The sequence below is a fragment of the Bombyx mori genome, chromosome 4 (assembly GCF_030269925.1).
Source record: "Bombyx mori chromosome 4, ASM3026992v2".
NCBI classification, from domain to species: Eukaryota; Metazoa; Arthropoda; class Insecta; order Lepidoptera; family Bombycidae; genus Bombyx; species Bombyx mori.
In genome coordinates, this window is record NC_085110.1 from 5337670 (window position 1) to 5364792 (window position 27123).

The window sequence follows — 27123 nt, forward strand, 5'->3', positions numbered from 1 at the left end:
ACAACGGTATAGGTTGGTCATACATCATGATTGGGCGAATGGGGAAGGCGGAGGTGTTAATGCGCCTAATCGGGAGTGGGATGCTCAAAGTGGTATTCGGAGAGCGACCCCTTTTGAAAAGCACTGCGGGTTTTGTCGTGGGGTTGATGTCGATGCACCACTTCCGGAACCACTGTCCCATGGTGGTAGCTGCGGTCTGGAGTCGCCGATGCAACAACGACTTCTTCCTATACGAGTAGTAGATAGCCGTGTCATCGGCGAAGAGCGCCAGATGGGTCTCCGGAGACCGGGGTATATCGTTGATATACAAACTGAACGGTAACGGGGAGAGGGCGGAGCCTTGCGGGACTCCGGCTGTAACGTGACGGGGGCGAGAGCGCGTTCCCTCGACTCGATATCGGAACGAACGGCTCGACAAGTAGTCTCGTATGATGAGCTTCAATCAGTTAACAAATGCTCAATTCATATCATATCATATGCCCGTGCTAGCGCCATTCTGGAGGATTTTTGAACTGTTATTTAGTGCTGAAAGTGGGACATTGAAGTGCTTGGGGTACATTAAAAGACCGTTAGTGTATCGGGAGGATTCGAGATGACGTATTTTGGGCGACGTCGAATGTTTACAATACGGTCCGCAAGATCGGCAATGACCGGGAAATTGCCGAAGCTGTTCCCTGAAACGGTCACCAGCCCCTGATGTCCTAAGGGTAACTGGGATGGTAATTTTGTGTCGTTTTTCATTATTTATTACAAATATTTACAAATATTCTATTAAAAATGAAACTATTTTGAGATGTGTAATACTCATATTTATTAATTTTTAAGTAACATTGTTATAAATATACATAAAATTAACGTTGCGTGAGCGGATCTACTTTTTTAAAATTAATCTAAACGCACGTGTCACAAATACTAGTATGCTTATTTTCAAATGAAATTAAATTATTACTACAACTAATAGAGTTACAATCTTTAAATAATTATTAAATTCTACTAAAGTACACTTTGATGCATGTATGCCGGGTGCTATATATGGGTCTACGTCTGTTTTATTGTAATTTTGGTAGTACCAATCATTCTCGTCAATCTGTTGCTTTTTTGTATTAACGGTGTTCGTGATTTCTGAAAACCTTGTTTTCCCTTCCCGATTTGTTATTGGGGAGTAATTATATAAGGTAGAATGTTGTTCTAAATGCGGCATATTAACTTTAGTAATAGTTGCTGGCCTCTTACTGTGGTTACGCATCAGTTCCAAATTATTTGGGATCAGAACAGCTGATAATGCTGTAGGTTGTTTTTCAATGTGCTTTCGCATTGGTGATTTTAGTGTAGATGAATAAGATATAGTACTGCTTTCCATCCACGCTTGAAGTGACATATCATTGCTTGTATCTGTGGTAATTAACAAGCTTTCTTTCTCCGTAACTTGAGTTAATGTTAAATTAGACTCCATTAAGTTGTACTTACTAAGATTGTTTGGTGCAGTTTTCTCTTCTTCCACGTTTTTTATTCTATTATAAGCTATTTGAGTTCTGTTATGATCGTCTAAATAGGCTTGGAGTTCGTGAATTTCACTTTTCATTTTTTGATGAACGGTGTTATTTTTCAAAATTGTCAATGGCGGCCGCGTCGCTACTGCAATAACAGATTTTTCTATTTCTGCCTTTTTGTTATATTTTACGTTACTTTGGGTGTTTGATATAGTGTGGGATAAATTAACCGTAGGACCAGGAATGGGCATGAAGCCTCCAGCAGTTGAAGGAAGCATGGGACTGAAACCGCCGGTTTCAAATTTTGGTGGTTCTGACGTTTGGTAGTTGTTGCCATGATACGGGATCCTTTTTTGCGGCCAATCTATTTTACGTCCAGAATTCAGTAATTTGTTCATATCTATTGGTGGTAGAGGCATACCGAAAAATGTGAAACTGCTGCTTGGTTCATTTGTGGTCAGGTTTGGCTTAGTACTTGAAGTATTCTTCATTTCAGCATAAAGCGTCGGTGTCATGCCAAGGTTCTCCTTAGATCTATTTCCATTCAACTCGGTAATTGCATTATTAATACCACTCAATATAGTATCATTATATGGATAATCAATATAATCATCGTAAAAATAATCAGATTCTTCTGGCAATGGTCTACTATGAACTTTATTAGGGTGATAATCATTTTTTATCTCACTTGCATAATCTTTGATTTTATCTAGAGACGAAAATACTTGTGATGTAGCCAGATTTGGTAGCAATGCTTCATTTTCATGGGTAAAACATAATTTTGAATCGTCTTCTGATACATGAATATTAAAACAATCACTATGAGTAAATGGCATTCCCTTTACGTAAGTTCCATCAGCACATTTCGGGCCCACCGATGACGATTCTAAAAGCCAGGACTTGAGCCAAATGATTGCACAGTTGCAAATCAGGGGATTACCTGCAACAACAAAATTCCGGAAGCAAATTACAAAGTATATAAAATAAATAACTTTATGTATATGTAAAACCTATTATATGTATATTATATACAAGTAAACATTAAAAATACCTAATAACGAAAATGTATAAGAAATATTGAAGTATAGGATAAAATTGGATCAAAATAAAAATTACCATCGAAATCTAAAATAGCAATGTTATTCCTTAGCTTCTCAAAAGGCGTTTCAGACACGGCTCGTAGTTTATTGTGGCGTAACGAAAGTACTTTTAGGCGAGGCATTAAATCGAACGGTTGGTCGCTAATGTGGCATATCAAGTTGTTATCTAAATTGAGTTCAACCAGCCATTCCATGTATTGAAACGACGACCTCGTTATTCCTGTCAATTTATTAAAACTCAAATCAAGTACTTCCAATGACGTCAACAGCTTCAATCCTGAACCATCAATCTTCGTTATTTGGTTATTACTTAAATTGAGGTATTGTACCAAAGGAACATTGTCAAAGGCCCTGGTAGAAATATGTTGCAAACGATTTCCTTGTAATTCTATGACTCTTAATTTCGGCAGGTTGGAGAATACTAAATCTGGCAAATCGATAACATGGTTTCTTCCAAGGTATATCGATACTAATTTAGGCAAGTCGCTAATGGCTTTTTGATGCATGACTTCAATATTGTTATTGTCTAAATCAATGATTTCTAAATCTCTTAGACCTTTAAAACTGGCAGAACGTAATTCATGAATTTTATTGTTCGGTAGTCTAATATTAATTAGTGTTTGTAAGTTGTTAATAGTATTGCCAGCGAATTTTTTTATGTGATTATTGCTACCGTCCAATATTTTCAGTTTTGACAGTAGATTGAGGGTAGATGGTAATTCGTTCAAACTGTTCGACGAAATATTTAAAGTCTCTATGTCAAGTGCTCTGTTCACTATACTGGGACTGAGAGTATTCAATTTGTTTTTGCTTAAGTCTAATAAAGATAACTTCTCATTTTCTTGAACAGTCATGAAATCAAAATTCTCAACCGTATTTCCATGTAAGTTCACTTGTTTTAGATAAATAAGCTTACTAAAACTTTTCGGATGAATAGTCATAATTTGATTTTCACTCAAATCCAATATCTCTAATCTTTCCAGGTCACTAAATGTCGATGTATCAATTTGCCTTAAACCGTTTCTTTCCATATACAGTCTTCTTAGATTATGAAGCGTCTTCAAACTACCGAAAGGAATTTTTTGGATGCCGTTATTCGAAATGTCAAGGGATCTTAGTGACGGTAAATCTAGATCAGGCGAAGGTGTAACGGGCAAACTAGTGATTTGATTTCTCTGCAAGTATAGCTGTTCCAGCCCTCTTGGCAGTCCCGGAACAAATTCTATAAGCTTATTGAAACTCGCATCTAATTCATAAAGATTTTCGAGATTCCTAAATGTTGCAGGATGCAAAGATACCAGTGCGTTTCCTGATATATTGACGTATTCAAGTAGAGGTATTTCTAGAAATGTTATTGGGTCGACTACTTTTAATTGATTATGGCTAAAGTTTATGCGACGCAAAGCAGGTAAGTTGTACAATAGTTTTGGCTGTAGACGTTGAAAATAATTATATGACAAGTCCAATCCTTTGAGTGCAGGTAAATCCCAAAATGGGCCTTCATTAACATCGGATAAAGTATTGTTGCTCAAATGTAATTCTCGTAGAGAGGGCATCGCCACGAATGAATCGGTTTGTATAAATTTGATGCTATTCTTGTTTAAATGCAATCTTTCCAAACTCGGGTGACCTCTTAGTGCACCCCTAGGTATTTCCTGAAGAAGGTTGTCACTTAAATCGAGAAATTTTAATCTCGGTAACGCGTCGAGCAACGCACGAAATTCAGATATATGTCTGATTTCATTACCAATGAGTGTTAATTCTTCGACGCCACTGCCTGAATGTTGTAAGAATGATTCAGGATGGATTTGTCTAATTTTATTGTAATTTAAATCAACTATCCTCAGTTTCGGCACTCTGTGGAATGCTCCATGATGTATTATGCTTATGTTATTATTTGCCAGAAATAGGTTCTCCAGCATGGGCTGGTCCACAAAAGCACCCTCGTTCAATTTATCGATTATATTGTGATTTAAGTTCAAGTGTGATAGCGTAGAAATATCTCTAGTAGCTCTACCAACCATTGTGGCGTCTAAGATCATGTTGTTGCTTAGGGATAGTTCACTTAAAGACGGTATTAAGGAAAACGCCCTCATGTGTATAATATTAATTCCACAATTTGTGATTTCTAATCTCCGAAGTTTCGGTAAGTTATAAAATGCATTTTCTTTTACAATGCGAAGAAGTGGACTGCCTTGTATGAAGAGCTTGTCTAAATTTGGTAAGTTCTCAAATGTATTTTCATTAATTGCGTGCAAATTTTCAGACTGTACACTAATATATCGCAGTTTCTGCAAATTTTTGAATATCGGTATGCGCTTCAAACTTTGTGATTGTATAGTTATCGCCTGAAGATTTTGGAGCTTTAACAAGCTGTCTGCAGGAAAATTCCTTAATTCATTTTCAACAATGAAAATTTCAACTAAATTTTTCTCTTGTGTTTCTAACCACGCAGCCGATAATCGTTCTAATCCATTGTACCGCAGCATAAGTCTCAGAACTGGCACATGTTGAAATATTTTACCAGGCATAGAAGGAAGGTAATTATTTTCTATAATGAGCTCATCTATAGGTTTCCCAATAGACTCTCCTATTCTTTGGAGACCTTTTGAAACTTGCGATAAGTCGCTGTGCGTACACCTGTGGGGAAACAAAACACAAATTCATGTTAATTAATAAATACATATATGATATTGTACATACATCATGGCAAAGCGAATTATATAGCGTTATAGACCTAATGTTGAATAATGTACTGAAACTGACCATATTTGGATATCCTCAGTTCGATTAGTGCAAATACACGGAAGTATAGTTTCTGGAGATGGACATATTGATTGTCCTGACGTCGCTACAACTATTACGAGAAATGTAAATGAAATCTTCGACAAAGTTTTAGTATCCATTCCTCTCTATTTCTTTTTAGGATCATTGTATCATAGTACGTACGAACACGAATCTTGTTTACCTGCGAATATAATTAATTGAAATAAAAATTATTATTTTTTGGCACTTTAGTTCTACGGTTAATGAATTGAAAACATAAAATAAATAGGTAAATAATTTAAGCGACGATGGCTTTCATTAAAGAGCAGTTAATAGAATGAACGGAATACGCGTCAAGGACCGGTATGCCACGACTGAAAACAATGCGAATACAGAAACAATAGTTTGGGTACAACGCTCCGCTGCTCTTGGCACTTTCACTCATTCAATTCGCGATCTATGTGACCAACGTGCAATATACTTTACATCACATTCAATTACGCAATTCCTTCGAAGGCTTTAAAACTTTGTAGGTCAGACTGCGATTGTTGATTTAGTTACGGCACTGGTTACAGTGAGTATTCGTTTTGGCATTTAGTTATGTACCTATAATGAATTATTAACGGGGCGGCGCGGACGTAACCGATTTTCTTTTTTTTCTTATCATAATCTATCTTCATATTTCGATATGCATTTTGTTAAATACCCATTATGTGGTGTTGTATGATTAATGACAAAAAAGATCCAATCAATTGAAGGGTTTGGCAACTGCCTGTCCCGTCCGCAGAAATTGGAGATGTATGATCAAAATGTATTTTTTTTTTACATTTAGCAGTAGTATCTGGTATTCATAGACATATTATTATAAAAATAATGAAAGTAATAGCAAAGTAAAGTAAAAGTTATTAGGTACTTTATATACTATATAAACAGATATTATATAGTAAATTATTTTCTAAGTAATATAAATAATAATAGTTTTAAAATAAAGTATAAATATTACATTTCAAATAAACATCTGCGTGTATTAAATTACATAGTTTACAATCATTGCTAGCTCTCTTCTTAATTGTTTTTGCAATTAAATTGACATTTTCACCGCCAATGTTCTTGTTAAAGCCCGCATCGCTTAATAGGCATACATACATCTAAGATACATACTGAACAAACATGAGCGGCCAACGGGACAAATATCATTATGTTACCGCTATCGCACTTATCTCTAACTGTCGCACACATCATCCCGTAGCATGACTGCACAAGGCGCATGTGTAGAGAGTAGGTAATATAATTACGCTATCAAATAAATAAATTATTTTTTATATAGTGTATTTTTTTTTAAACGTCACATAGCCCTTCAGACTTGATATGTTCGTTTCATAAACTTAATACACTAAGTACTTAGCTTTTTAATTTTACTTCCAGAAATAAGCCTTTAACTGATCAAATACGGCATGTTTAAAACAAATGCAATTGTGACAAGCAGTGGCATCCCTCCTAGGTGAGGCCTTGCTCGCCCACCTGTCCTGTTGCAACTGGAAAGGCCTCTGGGCCACCAGTAATCCCTCATTCATAAGAAAAAAACATGCTCGACAATGATCTCTACGACCATAAAAAATCCTCTTTTTTTTATTGCTTAGATGAGTGGACGAGCTCACAGCCCGCCGGTGTGAAGTGGTTACTGGAGTCCATAGACATCTACAACGTAAAGGCGCCACCCACCTTGAGATAAGTTCTAAGGTCTCAGTATAGTTCAACGACTGCCCCACCCTTCAAACCGAAACGCATTACTGCTTCACGGCAGAAATAGGCGGGGTGGTGGTACCTACCCGTTCGGACTCAGAAGACGTCCTACCACCAGTCATGGTTAATGCGACCATGTTGGATGTACGCCGTGATAACAATAAATAAAATAGTGCATTTAACATTTACGCTTTATGTACTGTAATAAATAAATTAATTATGCACTGAAGTTTTAAAGTAATCATGCTATTTTATTTCTCATATTGTTTAAATGCCAACTTCAATTCACACCATGGCGCTCAGTTAAATGCGTTCTTCATTGACCCATAAGCCAGAACAGAGCTAACTGCGCGTCAGTGTGAACTGCAGGACACATTGGTATACTGACATTTCGTCTCGGTCGGGAATTAGGCGTTGGGCAAGAGTGCAGGGGAGTCGTTCAGTGGGTGGGCCTTTACAATCTTCAGTCGCCAAGCCCCACAAATCTGATGCACGCTGTTGTGCAGGAGTCAGTTCTCCAACCTCTGCTGTAGAACATTAGGTATGACGAAGTGCTTAAGAGCGACCTCCGGGAGTTATTTATTACGTGGTGTGGGGGTCGCGGTCCTGCCACTGCTACAATGGCAGGATTTAAAGACTGGGCCGTGTGTGCTCGATAAATCCTAGGTCTATGGTTTCACAGGCCTCACAGAGCGTTCACCTGTCGATGCCCACATAGTGGTTAGAGGCGTGGGCTTCGAAGAACCTCATTCACATTCTCGATATTCGTTGGATTTTCTGTGCTCACTTCGTTAACCTAGTTCCTTGGCTTTTGAGGAACTATACGGTTTTTTTTATGGACCAATCTCTGAACGTGAAATTACTGGCGCCGCTGCCGCTCCCCGAGGTCGCCAACATAGTCAGAACAACTGGAAGTAGCCGCCTTTTATCCTACAGGGGGAGGCAGATGCCCGTGCTACTGATTACTAGTGGCGAGCTAACCTCCATGCGCGCGACGGGTGTATCTTCACTGTAATATCATGCGAGCGCAGAAGGCCCAATCTGTATATCCACTTGACCCAAAAAAAAAAAAAAACTAACTGTGACACATCACAATAATACGTCCATACCATTCGTAATGCACATGCATGTTACAAAACCGCAAGGTACCAAAATATATATATGAACAATTTCAAAAAACATGTAGAGAAATACATTGCAAAAATGTAGAAAATCCATATTAAAGTAAGAGTAAGTATTTGAAATGAAAAAGGCTTGAAGTAACACGAAAATGCTGGGAACAAGAATATGTAGGTATGTGCATTTAATGAAACCTAGCGATACGGCTTAATCTCGCATTTATTATTTTAAATTTTATTGTTCTCAACGTTTCGCATGCTTAGTGGCGTAGCCACGGTTGACATATTATAATAAAATAAGAATAATAAACGCGGGATTAAAAGGTAACAATAATTTTAATTATGTCTACGACTCCAACCAAGTAACATACTGTGTGTTCTGAACACAAAGTACTGAATTGGTAATGGGTTAATAACTCTAAATTCCAAGTCACTAATGCTTGTGATATTGTCAACGCACTGTGGAATAAAATTCTTGGACAATATTGTTGTCCTAATTTAGCAGAAAATCAAACCTTGGCATGAATGGCTTTTTCGTCTTATTGTATTATAATTTAAAAGTACAGTTAAATAAAAGATTAACAACTTTGAAATATTTTAAAACAGCCTTTTTTTTTTTTTTTTTTTTTTTTTTTTTTTTTTTTTTTTTTTTTTTTTTTTTTTTTTTTTTTTGGTCAGGAGGAAATCGCCGGACTTCCGCCCTTTTCTGGGGATACTGGGCGGGGTATGTCAGAGTCGAACTGACTAAAACCTCCTGTCGCTCAACAACCAACGTCCAAACCTCGCATGAGACAGAACTCATGACAAGGCAAAGGGGGGAAAGTGAAGCGTTTAGTGCGGAGCACATCTCTCCCATCACCCTCCCCCTCGGGACGCCGGACTGGCGGTCGTCGGCGCCACGACCACCAGCCCTCTCGGTCGGCAGACTGTCCGAAGCCCGCCTAGATGGCGCCGGTTAGAGTGGGTTACCCTACGGAATACCCCGCTGGGCCAGAACCCGCGTGGGTCGAGGATAGCCGGCCTTCCATCACCCGGATGCTCTTGCGTAAAACGCGTGCAGAGCAGCTTGCACGTCGTCTTCTTAGGCCCCCCTCGCCGGTCCCCAGACCGACATGTGAGGGGGACCCGAAACACTTAGAGGGCCAGGGCTTGGGCGAGATCCGCCTCCCTGGCCCCCGCTCGACGGCGGCGGGATTGTGCGTCTCTCACGCGCCCCGCCGCCTCCTTCTGCGAGATGGTGCACTCGCAGAAGTCGAGCATCGCCTTCCACGACTCGTCGTCGCCGAGCATCGATGCCACAACACTCGGCAACGACAAGTCGGTTCCTATTTTTGCGACGAGGACACGGCGGCACCCCTCCCATGCGGGGCAGGCGACGAGCGTATGCTCTGCCGTGTCCAAGTCGCAACCACAATGGTGGCACTCTGCCGTCGGCTCGGCTGTGATCCGGTGCAGGAACTCACCGAAACAACCATGCCCAGTGAGCACCTGCGTAAGCCGGAAAGTGAGGCGTCCTCTGTCACGATTCACCCAATCCACAAGGACCGGGCGAATCGCCTCGACGGTCCTACGACCAGCCGAAGGATCAGCCAGCCGTCTGGACCATGACTCCAGCTTAAAACAGCCTGGTATTATTTATTTCTTCTAAGACGTAGTAAAAAATGAACGTATGCAGCATGTATCTACTTTGTGTAAGGCATTTTTGCGAGACGATGACACATTTTAATTTTTTTTATGAATTATAAAAAAACTAATATTAAATAATATAATCAAAAATAGTGATTAATAGGATATAATCGGGGAAATCCTGGTTTTTTAGCTTTTAAAACCGTGAATTAATTACTTTATAAGATATATAAATTTACTAATCTTTGTGTAGGTTTATTACCATTGCATTTTTACGAACTATTGACATTTATTCTATTTCAACTGATATGCAGCTATTAAAATACTTAAAAATAAATAGTACAATAAAAACTCTTACAATTATTTAAAAAAAATGTTTTACTTATTATTGTTGTTTTAAGTAACGCCAATGCTAGCTTGTAGATATTAAATACACAGGCTTATTCACGATAGTCACGACACAATACGAGATACTTCAAGTGGTGCGTACATACACATTTTGTGATGACCTGACATTAGGCACTTTGGAAACTTTTTGTCAAAGACGAAAGTCCCGGAGACGTTTACGGGAGACTTTATGACTCACTGTACAATGTAAAAGACCTTTGGACTAGCGAGGCCTATGATAGCCAAGCACAAACTGGGAGACGAAGTTTATTTCGCATGTAAACACCAGACTTTCGGTTCACAGTTCGATGCGCACCAAGTAACTTATCTTTCACCATTGTGGCGCGTGCCATCGCCCATGACTAGTTAAGGTATTTCAGACGTGCCAACGCCTTACGCGACCGTATTTTTTTTTTTTCGGGTAAAACTAAAGCTGTGGTCATAGTTAAGACGTAAGAACTGATAGGTAGGTACATTTTAGAAGTCGTCGTGGCCTAAAGGTATAAGACGTCCGGTGCATTCGTATCTAGCGATGCACCAGTGTTCGAATCCCGCTGGCAAGTACCAAAAATTATAATGAATGTAGTACGCAAAATTATAATTTGCATAATTACTGGTGGTAGGACGTCTTGTGGTAGGAAGCAGTGCTGCGTTTCGGTTTGAAGGGTGGGGCAGCTGCTGTAACTATACTGAGACCTTAAAACTCATATCTCAAAGTAGGTGGCGGCATTTACGTTGTAGATGTCTATGGGCTCTGGTAACCACTTAACATCAAGTGGGCCGTGAGCTTGTCCACCCATCTAAGCAATACAAATAAACAAACATTCGAATAAAACAGAAATACAGGATCAACAAATGTTTATCGTCTTCGGCAATACTGCGCTGTTATATAAAATAGCCAACTCACAACTTTGTCAGTACTTATATACATTTAATTTTTTTTAACAAGGTCTCATTTTATTTATACGCGCTCTTACTGATTAGAGGTTTTGGGGTGAAGTTCCAAATTGAAGAGCATACAGTGTGTGACAATATTATAAAAACTTCACACACACTATTTCAGGAACCTGGATTGTGGCATTCATGTGTCTATAGGCTTCGGTAACTTCATAATCCAGAACTCTTCAACCAATTTCTATAATAATAAAAATACCAATTCTTCTTCACGTTCGGATCGTGACCTTTATATTTCGTTTAAAATGAACTGTAAAATGTCAAAAAGCATAAAACAATGACACTTCTTACATTTTTCATCTTTGACACACGTTGCAAAAACAGGTATGCAGTAACTTATCTTGGTTTAATTGTTCAATGTCGTAATAAGGAAGGTGTTGGGTTATAAAGTATAATAGAATTGGTATTCGAAGATTTTATCATCATGTTAAAATAATAGTGAATTAAAAGTTTCTAGTAAATAATTAAACCTTATTTTCTAATTTAATATATTTCTTTAATAACAATCGAAGGATATATCGAATTATTTATCAATTTATTTTATAGAGCATTCAATAAAGTTGGCAAAAGTTCTTGCATCGATAAATTACCTACATATTATATGTTTTAAAAGAACTCTACATCAATACAAAGTTTCAAACCTATGAACTGGTTTCAAAACACTTACTTAACTCTGCATGAGATAAAATCTAACAACGCTTTTTCAGGTGACGTAATGGTTTTTTACGTTATTTGATTTATAATAATAACGGTACTAGTCATTCGGTTAGAAGAAGTTAAGAAATCGTTAGTACGCCGGGAAAAGCATCTTGCACACCTAGCTACTATGCTATGGTACCTTTTGAATCTCCTGGAAAATATGCGGTAAACATGTAGTTGCTTATATAAAATCGAATACACATTACCTGATCCAATTTGATTGACATGATGATTCTATTCGTTACGTAACAACCATCAAAGAGCTTCCACTTTATTTTTCGTTCCTCAATATTTCCCAACTCCATTTTCATTTCCTAAAATTGCATTAAAAACACGCTTTTTAATGAATTCCGTCTTTAAATGGAATCCTTTAAAATCCATCTAATATTTTTCTGGATAATTGTAATTTAAAATCGTTCTAATTATAACGTGAATCTATTCTCGATATAACTACATTTTTTGTATGCAATTAAATTTTTCTTCTAGGAAGTTAGGGGGAAAATTTAAACATTGTACGTTTGTATCTTTTTTAATTATTAGGTATTCCGATTTATAATTTAGAGACAAACGCGCGATCTCTTTATTATAATTAGATAGAAACTAAACTGATAAAAACGCTATGTTCTTGTAAACTAAAAATAATCATCAAGAAATCTTAATCGTAACATCAGAAGAGAAAAAAATTCGTAGTCACTACAAATACAATATTTACTAAACAAAAACTGGCTTCCTAATTTTATTTACCAACATTGAAGCACAGGTTTCAAATGAATAAATCCGCGAATATTCGACCCGATTGTGGCCTCGTTAACCTTGAAACTGACATTGAAATTTGTATAAGGTATTTTAAGTCTATGGCCCTTGAAAAAAATAAGTAAGTATCGAGATGTGGTGCTACCAATAAAAGCAGAAACTTGGATAACTTGTACACGTGCCTCAATATGATGCCTAAAGATATCTCAATAGCGAGACTGATTACCGTAGTTTTAACAATATATAGTAATAGTATTTATTTTAATGCTAGACATATTATATTTCAGTTTCAGTTCATTTGGGCAAAAAAAGAGATTATTAAATTGCTAACCCCATGCCATAAGTTGTCCTCCGTCCTCCGCGCTCCACCACTCTAAAGAGGGTAAGGGTAAACCTTACCGCTAGCTCCACTAGGCTTTCAGAAAGGATTTAGACGTTGGTTAAACAGCCTCATTGAAGGTGCGGCACATCGAACCTTTAGAATTATAAAGACCCAACTCAAAAAATGTATTTTTTGGAAAACATCGATTAAAGTTCTCAAACCGATAAAACGTAGAGGAAGGGGACGGAATGAAAGAGACCGATGGGTAGCTTTGTCCCTTTATAAGCTATTTCTGGTTATTTGATTACTAAAAGTCACTGAAAAGGGTCGTTCTAGGTCCATTTTTGAATTAAAGACGAAATCCAAATATTTCAAAATGAGTCTCTGTAATTTTAAAGGTGCGACATGTTCGGTAGACTCCCTGGAAGCCCGCTCCCAAGCGCGGGTCTGGTTCGCTGAGTTAATTACATCATATCGTGAATGTCGCTAAACGCATTAGAAATTATATTGAATTACTAGCTGTCCCGACAAACGTTGTTTTGCCATATATAAGATTTGTAGGGAAATTCTAGTGCAGAAAAAAACAAAAACCTCATTCAACCACATAATGTCTCATTATAACAAAAAATAAAAAATAAATGTTAGGGGTGGACAACCCTTATCACTTAGGCGTATGAAAAATAGATAGTACCCGATTCTCAGACCTACTGAACATACCTATAAAATTTCATAAAAATCGGTCAAACCGTTTCAGAGGAGTATGGTAAATAACATTGTGACACAAGAATTTTATATATATAAGATTAATTTCCATGGAATAATAGTCAAGTTGCTGCAACGGATCTATCATTTCAGAAACCGCATGAAATTTCTAAAAAGTTTTAAGTTAGTCTCGAATTAATAAGTATATATTTCAATATTATTTTTCCCATAAAAATCAAAATATTCCAATCTCACAGAAACGTGCAGTTGAGTAATTTGATTAACATCGTCTAAAAATCTAACAAATTGACGAAACAAGTGTCTTGGTATATAACATTTAATTAGATTATCATACCCACCTACCGAACCATTATTACAACATAAAAACATCGTACGATACTTGTAAGCAAATGAAAAAAAAACTTGCTAAATTTATTACGTAATTCAATGTCAAGAACGTTGTACTTCTCGCAGACACACCCACGGCAATCGTTTCCATTATCACTTTCCATTTAAAGCCTTTAACAATAAGGTTCACAGTCATAAAATACGGCCTCTCTCAGTTTCTGTAAAAAGTGCACAGGTGCTCACAATACAACCAGTTTCTGCTTACACGAGTCTATGGCAATCCTTTCAGTATCGCGCCAGTAACATTTCGTCTAACAGCGTGATTGATCGTGTTGCAAACTGACAATAGAGTATCGTGATTATGTTTAGAAATATATGTAGAGCTTCGATTAAATTTAATGTAAGATTTTATTCGGGCGAATTATTAAGGAGAAGACCTCCGAAAATTTTGATTACCGGTGAGTTGTTTGAAATGTATTAAGCGGCCTTTGTGTATTAAATAAAATTACTGGGAAATCTTGAAAATAAGAGAAATTTTTAAACAAACACATACAAGAAAACATACAAATTTTTATTTTAAAAACATGCAGTACGTAAGCATTTTTTTTCTTTCCGCGCACAATACTAAAGTGGGTCATTGATAATTATTAATTGGCACTACATGTATTATACGTCCCATATTGTATTCATGAAAAATATTTTATAAAACAACACAATTTGAGACTAATAATTTTTTTTTATTCTGATTAGTTTTATTTTTTAAATGAGCATTTTATTATTACTGTAGTATTTATTGGACGATAATAGATGTGAAATATGTATATGTACAGTCAGTACAGTACATATGTATATGTACACATTAAGTGGTTTAACAACGAATATAAACTTTCAGTTAAATTTTTTTTTTGTCCTGCCTAAGCTGATGGTCTAGAGAGACAATATCAGCGTAACCTTAACTAGTAGGTGCGCTCACGGGGCTCAAACCCGACGATGTTGCTAACACGAACCCTAGCAAGAGCCGTGATTCGCAGAATCTACCACCGTATCGGAAACGCGACCCACTGAGAAGATCGGGCGAGAAACTCAGTGGGCTGTGTCTGTGGGTTAATTTACTCGCCGAGCCCTTCGTCGCAAACGACGGGTTCGGCGAGGACGGTAACCGGTGCTTCCTAAAAGCACCTTAGTTAATGGATCGGGACGATCCGTAAAGACGTGGGTAGTACTGGTATTGTAGGTAGCAAAACCCTGCCTATTTCTGCGTGGGTTGTGATATACACGGATCGGATCTTCTCAGTGGGTCGCGTTTCCGATCCGGCGGTAGATTCTGTAAAGCACTGCTCTTGCTAGGGCCAGTGTTAGAAACACCTCCGGTTTGAGCCCCGTGAGCTCACCTACACGCTAGAGTAACCCTGATATTGCCTATCAAGGATATCAGCAAAGGTAGAAAAAAAACGACCTAATAATTGAATATGCAATTTCGTAAACGGCACATCTCTGAAAATGTAAAATGTTCAGGAAATGAAAAAAACAGATTAGTTTCTAAAGCAGTGTAAAATTTTAAATATTAACTTTTGAGATATATTTTAGTGTTCATTAGCAATTGAAAATTACTGGAATTATTATAAAATGGGTGTAGGTAAGCCTCAAAACTACATGTATATGAAAAAACGTATTTGACAAAATATGCGACATGTGCCCTTTTCGAAATTGCATATTCAATCCTATACGATCATTTCGCCGAAACTTTATTATCAAGCAAATGTTTCAATGTACGCTGAATCGAAAAACCAGACACATTAATCAAACAAGTCAATATAAAATGTTTCTTAATGCTAATTCAAAGTAAATATGAAATATAAGTACGCCTTCGTAAAGAAATGCGACATATATTTTTTTTAAAACAAATTTATTGTCAACGTTAGTAGGTACATACGTAATATTAATAGATCGTGAGCTCAAGCTGACTTATCGTAGAATTAGTAGGTACAACATACATATAAACTGTATATGTGCATACATTAAACTGTAAATTACTATTACACTATCGACGTTACAATGATTGTAAAACGCGCAGACTTCTTTCAAAGACAATGTTTTTGTAATACTCTGCGAATATAAGTTAATTTTGTCTTGTAGATGCAATCAGATCGTATACACGTCAAGTTTCAAGATTCTTACTGGTGGTAGGACCTTTTGCGAGTCCGCGCGGGTAGGTACCACCACCCTGCCTATTTCTGCCGTGAAGCAGTAATGCGTTTCGGTTTGAAGGGTAGGGCAGACGTTGTAACTATATTGAGACCTTAGAACTTAACACCAGGTGGGCTGTGAGCTTGTCCACCCATCTAAGCAATAAAAAAATTAGTGCTGCCACACAAACAGAAATTCTTTGAATCCATATACTTAAAAAAGTCGTTAAGATGCTCCGATATAATTGTAACGTATATGCGACCTAATGTCGATTCTCATAACATTAATCTTTGCTGACCACTCTACGAAACATACTCTATGACTCCCCCGCCATATTGTCTACGACGTACATGTTACACGCAAGTAAAAACTGTGAATAATTGTGATTAACAAATAAAAATGTAAGCCCGATCGTAACGTTTGTCATTTATAAAAGAACCCAAACATTACATGGTGTCAGAATGGCAACAAATAACAACGAAGCAGTCTCCGGTATTAAACCACCCGGATACTTGCACATCGAGTCGGACAACAAGTCGGCAAATTGGAAAAAATACTGACAATCAAAAGTAAGAACTTCAGAAATGAAAAATTTGAATGTAAAAGATGTGGTTCAAGCCACAAGGCTAGAGAATGCCAAGCCTACAACAAATTATGCACAAAGTGTAACAAGGCCGGTCATTTTGCAAAAATGTGTCGTTCCAAAATTCAATTGAAACAAAAAAATAAAATAAATACTCTAGAAGAAAATTCTACTTCAGAAAATTCAGATGGTTCATTTATAGGACAATTAAGTGTCGGCAACTCCAAAGATTGGACAGAAAGTGTCGAAACTGCCAACACCAAATTCACAGCAAAGCTTGATACTGGTGCAGAGTGCAACGTCCTTCCAAATTTCATAGTACAGAAAACTCATGCTTGTATACAACCAAGTCGCACTAAAAATTTAATAAGTTATTCAAATAACAGAATTTCAGTACTTGGAGAAGTAAAGTTATAATGCAAAATAAAAAAGAAAACTGCTAAAATACTATTTAAAGTTGTAGCTGAAAGAGTCACACCAGTCTTAGGACTAAACACTTGTGAGAAGCTGGGACTAATTGCACGAGTTGAAACATTGAAAGAAAGCTCATCCAATGATGACATATTTAAAGGGTTAGGTTGCTACAAAAATTTTGAGTATGATATTGACCTCATAGAAAACCCCAAATTTGAAATAAAACCAACAAGAAAAGTTCCACATGCCATAAGAAATGAAGTAAAACAAGAATTAGATAGAATGGTAAAACTGGATGTCATCACACCTGAAACAGAACCGACACCAGCAGTAAGTCCGATGGTGGTAGTCAGACAAAAAGGAAAATTGAGAATATGCATCGACCCATCAGATGTGAACAAAAATATTTTAAGAAGACATTTCCCACTTGCAACAATAGAAGAGATAGCAGCAGACATCAAAGGATCAGAATATTTTTCCCTACTAGACTGCACCAAAGGATTTTGGCAAATTAAATTATCAAAAAGAACACAAAAGATACTGACATTTTCTACACCATGGGGAAGATATTCATTCAAAAGACTTCCATTTGGACTATCGTCAGCCCCTGAAATTTTTCAAGAAATCTTGACTAATCTTTTCAGCAAATTCAAAAACGTAAAAGTATCAATCGATGATATCTTTATTCATGCCAAAAAGAAGGAAGAGCTACAGAAAACGGTCAAAGAAGTAATAGAGACATTGAAAATTTCTGGCTTCAAACTCAATCAAAGCAAATGCATCTTTGAAGCCAAAAGAATAAAATTTTTGGGTCATATAGTCTCAGCCAAAGGTTTAGAAGCAGATCCTGAAAAAGTAAAAGCCATAGAATTCATGAAAACACCACAGAACAAAAAAGAACTGCAAAGGATACTAGGAATGATAACATATTTAAATAAATACATTCCCAACATGTCAGAATTAACAAACCCTTTGAGAGACCTACTTCACAAGGACACAAGTTTCAACTGGGAATTCTATCATGATGAAGCACTCAACAAAATTAAAAAAGTCTTACAGAATCAGTGCTAAAACTATATTATGTAAACAAACCAGTCACACTAAGCGTGGATGCAAGCTCAAAGAATCTTGGTGCAGCACTTCTTCAGGAAGGCCAACCAGTAGCTTATGGAGCCAGAACATTGACTAAATCCGAACAAAACTATCCTCAAATTGAAAAGGAAGCACTTGCTATACTATTTGGGTGCAAAAAGTTCCATGAGTATGTCTATGGCAAAGAGTTATTAGTCGAATCAGATCACAAGCCGCTCGAGACAATATTCAGAAAAAACATTCAGTCAGCCCCAGCTAGACTTCAACGTATAATGCTCAACCTAACACCGTATTCACCAAAAATTACATTTAAAAAAGGCACAGAAATACCACTAGCAGACTTTTTAAGTCGTGACTGTGACACTTCAAAACTGAATGACTATCAGGAAGAAGACCTGAAGATCTCAATAATATTACCAACAACATTTGACTACACAGAAGAGTTGATCAAAGCAACAAAAGAAGACCCCCACCTGCAACTCTTGTTAAAAACAATAATGAAAGGGTTCCCAGAAAAGGCTGATCAACTCCCTACAGAACTGCATCACTACTTCAATTTCAAAGAAGAACTAACATACTTCAAAGGTCTAATTTTCAAAGGTCACAAAATTGTAGTGCCCAAAACACAAATACCTCAGATGCTTAAATACATACACCAAGGTCACCTTGGAATTCAGAGTTGTTTGAAAAGAGCACACCAATTACTCTATTGGAGAGGACAATATGAAGACATTGTGAAACTGGTTAAAAGCTGCTCAGCATGTGAAAAAACACAAAAGGACAATACCAATTATACCGTAGCAGTCAAAAGAATCCCATCTCTCCCATGGCAGATTGTGGCATCTGATTTATTTGAACTAAAAGGAAAACAGTATATTGTAATCTGTGACAGCTATTCAGGATACTTAGACTTTCAGTCACTTAAAAGCTCATCATCAACTGAAGTGATTAATCACTTAAAACAATGGTTCTCTACACATGGAATACCTGAAGTACTTGAATCAGACAACGGTCCACAGTACATGTCCAGAGAATTCAAAGATTTCCAGAAAGAATGGCGTTTCAAGCACTCAACATCCAGTCCTCACCACCCCCAAGGCAATGGCTTAGCCGAAAGAGCTGTCCAAACTGCAAAAAACCTACTAAGGAAATGCAGTATTGATAAATCAGATATCCAACTTGCACTATTAAATTGGAGAAATACACCAAGAACAAACAATCTAGGGTCTCCTAATCAACGCCTCTACAGTAGAATAACACGATCACTAATACCTACAAGTGAAAATAATCTTAAACCAAAGATAGTTCAAGGGGTCACATCTGAACTAAAGTACCTACGAAACAAACAAGCCAACCATAGCAACAAGCAACGTAAGGAGCCAACCAATTATGAACTCGACGACAGAATCAGACACAAAGTCGGTCATCGTCAATGGGAAGGAGCGAGAGTGATAGAAAAACCTAATAATCACCCGAGATCCATTATCATTAAAACCGACAAAGGACAAATATTCAGAAGAAACATTGGACACATACACAATACACTATCAGACCTATCAATTGGCAGCAAAGAAGCGGTTCCGGAAACAGTATATCTTGACGACTTACCACATGCCCAATCGGACAAACAACCGGAGCTACCTGCAGCAGCTACTACATCTCAAGAACAAACAACTACATCACCAAGGATTAATTGCAAAAGCAGCGCTTCAGAAGCACCCGTCATAACTAGCAGTGATCAACAGACTACAAGATGTTCAAGATTCGGAAGAACCATCAAACCAATCGACAGACTAGATCTATAGCTCAGCACAATCAATGTAATCAAATCGTCTTCTCTAAAGAAGGGAAGATGTAACGTATATGCGACCTAATGTCGATTCTCATAACATTAATCTTTGCTGACCACTCTACGAAACATACTCTATGACTCCCCCGCCATATTGTCTACGACGTACATGTTACACGCAAGTAAAAACTGTGAATAATTGTGATTATCAAATAAAAATGTAAGCCCGATCGTAACGTTTGTCATTTATAAAAGAACCCAAACATTACAATAATACTTTCAAAACGTAAGTTAATTGCGGCACAATCTGCGATTTAAAGAGAACCAATTGAGATAAAAAAAAATTTCCTTCGAAAGCCGATAGAAGCATACGAGCTATCGGATCCTTAGTCAACGTCGTACATGGCCGTCAACAACGCCCGCCATATCCCAGCCATTCAATATAAATCCTTAACTATCCTTGATTTATTATCCCTGCACATTTTCTAGGACACTCATTTTCTTAACATTCTTCGTTTTTTTAGTTAAAATGATTATTGAAATTCTGTGATATTATACCCGCTACTTCAACAAAAATGTAGTGTTGCTTACTAATAAAATTATTCCTTCAGTGTCATTTAATCACATTATACGTCACAAATGTACATTTAGTACCTAGTGAGAAAGCGAATAAAAATGAAAGAACTTAATGAATCGGATTTCCCAGTAATTCTAGAATCTGAATGAAAACTTTCGAACTGAAAAAATCGTTTTTAAAAGGCCAAATGATATTAGATCTTGTCATCAGCTAGGTGCATATTATTATATACATTCAGCCATATTAATTTACTTAATATTAAGGGTGGGACAGTCTTTTCACAGCAAAATGGCAACTTTCACCTCATATCTCAAAGAAGATAGCAATGGTGGATCGCATATTCTTCACCGTAAAAAAATTCAAAATGCCAATTTGTAACTAATCAATTCGTGGTATTATTATTGGTATCATTGCGAACAGAGTGAAGATGGATTGTCCATTCATCCATCTTAGCATGGAATCGCCTATATGTGGCAGAATAAATATATTATTATGTATTTCCAAATTGTATTTTTATATATGGGCTAAAATATATTATTATTACGGCTGACGCGTGACATACATGACATACCTGTCATTCGACCCTGCTGTTCAATCCTCTTAACATTACCAAACCAACACTGAATAAAAGTGATAGGCTTTCAGGCATTTAGCGTGTACCAGTAAAACAAAAAGTATTGTGAAAAACCCTCGTTTCTCTTCACTATAATAACTACTAAATGGAATTCGAAAGTCCGCAAATGCTCTTTCAAATCAGATAGATAGTTATTCAGTGATTAGTCTTTGTGAAAGTGAGAGTTTGTTGATACATTAGCGTAGTGATGCCCGTCTCGTAACTCAAATTGTCCATTCACTTGACCGATTAATGGTCGCTATTGTTTTAGACTCGGAAATTCTTTAATATGCATAAGTATTGAACCACATACAAATACATTCACCAAAATTAATATTGAAAAGAGTATGTTTTTTAACTAATAACAGACTACTATCTTTACATAGTATTTATTTTCTTCGGTTTTCGCGAGTTTTAGATAGTAGAGAGTATTCGAGAAAACAGTAAAGTATTAAACGTTGTAATTACCACAAAAACCGAAAATTAAACCGTAAAACTGGTCCTTATTGTGTTTTTTTTTTGTTGCCCTTGTAGACAGACGAGCATAAGGCCACTGGTGAGTGGTTACCGTCGCCCATGGACTTCAGTAATGCCAGGGGCAAAGCCAAGCCACTGCCTACTGCAGCTGTCAATGTTTGAAATCAACTTTGAACAGGTTCTAAGAAATATTTCAAAATTTTAAGTTTAGAATTTGGCTTTGTCATTGTCTTTGACCACCATAGACCTTCGATGAACCGAAATATTGAAGGTTTCAGAAAATTTAACAATATAGTTTTAATGTAAACATAACATAGGTATTATGTGCAGGTACAAATTATAAGTACAGATTGTTAAGTGTAAGTACATAAGTTGCGAATTAGTAACTTAGTTTTAAACATGGACATGACTAAAGCGTTTGATTATGTGGATCATAAAACCCTTCTAGATAAATTAAACGCTTACGGAATTAGAGGCAATGTCCATAAATTATTAAAATCATATTTAACTGACAGATATCAAAGGGTTGAAATAGACAACATATGTCCACTGAGTAGGACAGTACAAAGCTATCACTCAAATTGGATGAAAATGCGATTCGGTGTACCTCAAGGCAGCGTACTAGGGCCGCTCCTTTTTCTAATTTATATTAATGACTTCCCTAAAGCCATAGAACATCCGATGATTCTCTTTGCCGATATAGCACCGTCATCTTCACAGAAAAAGAATTAAACTCCTTAGAGTCCGATATTAACACTACTCTTAAGCTAGTTATAGAATGGTTATTAAGAAACAATTTAGTAATTAACCTAAATAAAACAAAAATTGTCACATACCCACAAGAAATACAACACTCTTTGAAAATAGAATATGATGGGACACATATTGAAGAAGTGAATAGTACTAAATTTCTGGGTATTTGGATTGATAATGATATGAAATGGCAAACACACATTGATACAATATGTAAAAAATTAAACCAATATACGTATGCCTTGTATAAGTTAGCGAAAGTAGTAGACCAATCAGCTGTACTGACAGCTTACCATGCATATGTGGCGTCAACCCTTAGATATGCTTTAATATTCTGGGGAAACGCCACTAATACAGAGTACGTATTTAAAGCACAAAAGAAATGTGTGCGTGCTATAGCAAACATTCATGTACCAGACTCATGTAAGCCTTTCTTTCAAAAGTTAAAAATCATGACTTTTACATCGTTGTATATTTATGAGGTAGCGATTTTTGTCAAAACGAACAAACATCTGTTTGCAAAACCGCAATCTGTTAGGAATACTTTAAAGATCTCTTCGCTACCTCATAGAACTGCCCTTTATGACAAGAGTTTTTTTAGTATGTCATCAAGAATATTTAATAAACTACCTATAAAAATTTTGAAGACAATAGATTTACATGATTTTAAGCAAAAATTGCAAGTATTTTTATTAGATAAGGCTTACTATAGTATGTCAGAATATTTAGACGATAACTTTAGATAATTAAGTAGAATAGAGTTCAATAATTATAATTTAAGTTATTTTTATTTTTATGTAGATTATACTTACACCTAATATTTGTACGCTTTACTAGCAGGACATAGTGATACATTTATTAATATTAACTTATTAATCTTTGTTAACCTATGACCACAAATAATAAATAAATAAATAAACAACGCGTATTTCGAACATAATTTATATCAATCAATCATTATGTAATTCCATATGTAACTCTATATGTAATTTGAGCTTTATCTCTAATAAACCTACTATACATTATTTTAATCATGTATTCAATACAAATATGTTTACGTAAACAAAACCTCAATGCGCAGTTTCATTTCGCATCACACGAGTAATGAATAATGACCTCAAAAACATGTTTACCGTGAGGTAAATAGAACTACATACGTCGTTGCGCAGGAGTTTCTGTAACCGTCTGTGCAAGGCTAAACTTTTACATCCAAATTAATTGCAAAAAATAAAATTGCATAAGCGTATTTTTGTAAAAAAGGCACAGGATATAGGTATATCGTTAGTACCTAATTACATTTTTTTATAATCATTAGCAACGCAATAATAAAGCTTGTGATGTATCACCTTATACTCCTAGTAAACTATACTATAATCAAATGATGTACATTTATACTTTTAATAACTGTATCATGGCAAAATGTTCGAGAATTTCCAGCGGCTGCAATCGGCTATTGGAAACATGAATTTATAGCTATAATTTCCTTAAATCGGCCACACCCGGTCTTCCAAAAACTCAAAAATTCGCGATCAATACATATTTTATTCAACCAATATTTTTTACATTGCTAAAATGAGCTGACACGTGAAATCCAAGGCCTCAAGCGAACGCGTGTTTCGCTCACCGGCTGCCTTCGCATTACGTTGCAGGCGTAATATATAATTAAACTTACATACTATATAGTATTATATAGATTGTTGCCGTAATCAGCTTTGATAACGATTCCTTGCAGTGTGTACCATATTTTACCTCGATGCAAGCTCGCAATATGAACATACGACAAGTTTTTAGTGTTATCGTGTAATAGGAATTACCTGCGAACTCCGTTGTACTTTAACATTATTTAAAATTATAAAATACTACAAAAGATTTCAGTGGTAAATACCAACAAAATAATAACCTAAACAATAATTAATAATTCGCACTGTAAATCATTAATAGCATAATTGTTTACTTGACAGGAGGACTTGGCCAATTGGGTGTCGAGTGTGCTAAATATCTCCGTGGGAAATATGGCCAGAACAACGTCATACTGTCAGACATTATTAAACCAACCGAAGAAATCGTTAAGGACGGCCCTTACATTTTCGTCGATATACTTGACTTCAAAGGACTTCAGAAAATCGTAGTAGATCACAGAGTCGATTGGTTGATTCATTTCTCGGCCCTACTCAGCGCAATAGGAGAACAAAACGTACCTTTAGCCGTAAGGGTCAATATAGAAGGCATGCATAATGTCATCGAGCTAGCTAAACAATACAAACTTCGGATATTTGTTCCTAGTACGATTGGAGCGTTCGGTCCTGATTCGCCAAGAAATCCAACGCCAAATATAACAATCCAAAGGCCGAGAACAATATACGGGGTGTCGAAAGTTCACGCGGAGTTGTTAGGAGAGTACTATTATCATAAATTCGGACTAGACTTCCGCTGTCTAAGATTCCCGGGAGTAATATCCAGTGATCCGCCAGGTGGAGGCACTACAGATTATGCAATCGCAATCTTCCATGACATTCTCCGTAGAGGAAATTACGAGTGTTATCTAAAACCAGACACGCGGCTTCCCATGATGCACGTTAGGGATGCCCTTCGAGCCCTATCTGAATACCTTGAGGCCCCAATTGAAACACTGAACAGACGTGTTTATAACGTTACTTCAATGAGCTTCACGCCGGAAGAATTGGTAGAAGCCATCAGCAAATATTTACCAGACTTGAAGATTACTTATAAGCCGGATAGTCGGCAAGATATAGGTAAGAATTTATATTTTATGAATCACTAACAAGAAATAGATACAAGTCAGAGATTGTCCATTAGTTTAAAATGTAATTGAGAATTTATTACTTTCAACACTTGGATCAATTATAATTGCAAATACAGAAAACTTATAGTTGCGGCCCAGCATACCGAAACTATTTAGAGCTATAATGGTATACATTATCGTTAAAGATCGATACTAGGTATTTATATGTTTTAAACCTATTACAATCTATCTGTTATTCCATGTCACAGGAACTATCAAAATTGTGAAAGACGGTAGATAGACGGGTAGGTACCTACATAAATTGTAACGAAACGTTTTATTCTTTGCAGATTTAATATAAACCTAATAAAATACATAATAGTTACATTTCTTATTCAATTAAGTATCCAATTCTGGTTTTATACCCTGAATACCTCACATAAAGACACACCTAGCTCTGTTATGAAACAGCCTAATTAACTTGTGTATCAAAATCAAAGGAGAGTAACTGTCGCAGTACCTATATACATGTATTTGACTATCCAAATTTAAATAATACGTTTACGTAATTTTTTAATTAAAAACGTTTTCGCGATGTTGTTGATCTCTTGAAAATATCTAATTCCCTGAAAAAATCAGATCACAATTCGGCTGCACGAGTCAATGACACTTCGTCCTGCCCATTTGTTCGGCAAAGCAATCATGCGTGGCGATTTCAATAGCCTTTATTCCGATACAATAGAGACTTGGATCTCATGTCGCCAGGTGCGCGACGGCATTCACATGGCGAAGGGTTCCGACGGCCATGCAGGTAGGCCGCAATCGTCTACACATCAGGAACTATAACAACACTATGTAGGCCTTAAGGAGGTGGATGCTTATGCAAATGATAAAGAAAAGCTTTTTATATCATTCTACGTAATTATTGGTATCAAATAGAACATGCGCCTAATTTTGACAATTTTCGAACATAATTTTTTGAAACCGTCGATTTTCCAACCAATATTGAGTTATGTCTTATAGGCAGTGGTCACTCTTGTCCCCCGACTACGTCCAAGAAAATATATAGTGTTGTGTTATTATTTTAAGCTTCTTATAGATTAACTAGCCCTACTCGCCCGCTTCGCTCGGCATTTAAAATTATTATTATTATTTATTGTCATTATTATTAGCGAATCCAACAATCATATAAAGATTAGCCTATCCATTAAGTACATGTATTTTCTACATGGATACCAAGTTTCAAGTCAATCGGATGCATGGTGCAGTAGTTATAACGGAACATCCGTAAAAACCACCGTAGATTTATATATTAGTATAGAAGTATAGATTTCTGTATTCGGCGATTAGTTATTGTAATAAAATAATTTCAACAGCTGACTGGTGGCCGCAAGTGTTCGATGACAGCGAAGCTCGACGTGACTGGAACTGGAAACCTGAAGTTGACCTCGACAACTTGGTCAAGCTCATGCTGAAGGAAGTCAAAGAAAAAATAGCTGCGAATGGTCTTTGACAATTATGTAAGAGTAGACAAGCTTTAAATAAAAGATCTGAAGTATTGTTTTTCTTTTTTTTTTCCTACTTATTGAACTCACGGGAGCCAGCAATAGCCATAGCAAGAGCAGTACTTCGCAGAATCTACCACCGGATCGGAATCCCGACCCACTGAAAAGGTCCGGCGTGAAACTTAGTAGATCTATGAATCGGTTAGCTTGTCGGCGAGTTCGACAAGGACGGTGACTAGTTGAAAAGTCTAAGTAAGTGTAAAAGCACCAAGAGTGGATCCGGGGGATCCGACAAGACATGTTCAGGCGACGGCGACTTTGCCTTGTCCTGTCACATGTCCATCTTATTAACCGCACATAAAGACAGTAAGATCCTACAATT

The 27123-nt window shown here is 36.7% G+C and overlaps 2 protein-coding genes and 1 long non-coding RNA gene across 6 annotated transcripts; 2 read left to right on the forward strand and 1 right to left on the reverse strand.

Annotated features, from left to right (window-relative positions):
* Positions 1-794: 794 nt before the first annotated feature.
* On the reverse strand, positions 795-14349 carry LOC101742844 (protein artichoke). 4 transcript variants are annotated; one of them, XM_062668098.1, is made up of 4 exons: positions 14020-14349; positions 5357-5558; positions 2607-5230; positions 795-2430 (listed from the first exon to the last, which is right to left on the reverse strand). In XM_062668098.1, the coding sequence occupies exons 2-4, from the start codon at positions 5494-5496 to the stop codon at positions 938-940; spliced, it is 4257 nt and encodes a 1418-aa protein (XP_062524082.1). In that variant the 5' UTR covers positions 5497-5558; positions 14020-14349; the 3' UTR covers positions 795-937. The 4 variants fall into 4 exon arrangements, with proteins under 4 accessions (XP_062524082.1, XP_062524081.1, XP_037866448.1 ...); XM_062668097.1 differs by lacking the exon at positions 14020-14349 and adding an exon at positions 12090-12197; XM_038010520.2 differs by lacking the exon at positions 14020-14349 and adding an exon at positions 10226-10486.
* Positions 3334-6678, forward strand: LOC134198744 (uncharacterized). Its single transcript, XR_009972907.1, has 2 exons — positions 3334-3473; positions 3574-6678. It is a non-coding gene; the product is annotated as an uncharacterized LOC134198744 (long non-coding RNA).
* On the forward strand, positions 14143-26796 carry LOC693077 (L-threonine dehydrogenase). The gene is made up of 3 exons (NM_001044077.1): positions 14143-14466; positions 24455-25246; positions 26613-26796. The coding sequence occupies exons 1-3, from the start codon at positions 14370-14372 to the stop codon at positions 26747-26749; spliced, it is 1026 nt and encodes a 341-aa protein (NP_001037542.1). The 5' UTR covers positions 14143-14369; the 3' UTR covers positions 26750-26796.
* Positions 26797-27123: the final 327 nt, after the last annotated feature.

Bases quoted from the DNA above. Each gene is read 5' to 3' on its own strand.
- LOC101742844 (XM_062668098.1), bottom strand. From the start codon at position 5,496: ATGGATACTAAAACTTTGTCGAAGATTTCATTTACATTTCTCGTAATA. The intron at 5,231-5,356 runs GTCAGTTTCAGT...GTTTCCCCACAG, and splicing joins ACTGAGGATATCCAAATATG to GTGTACGCACAGCGACTTAT. The intron at 2,431-2,606 runs GTAATTTTTATT...TTGTTGTTGCAG, and splicing joins TGCTATTTTAGATTTCGATG to GTAATCCCCTGATTTGCAAC.
- LOC693077 (NM_001044077.1), top strand. From the start codon at position 14,370: ATGTTTAGAAATATATGTAGAGCTTCGATTAAATTTAATGTAAGATTT. The intron at 14,467-24,454 runs GTGAGTTGTTTG...TTTACTTGACAG, and splicing joins TCCGAAAATTTTGATTACCG to GAGGACTTGGCCAATTGGGT. The intron at 25,247-26,612 runs GTAAGAATTTAT...TAATTTCAACAG, and splicing joins GGATAGTCGGCAAGATATAG to CTGACTGGTGGCCGCAAGTG.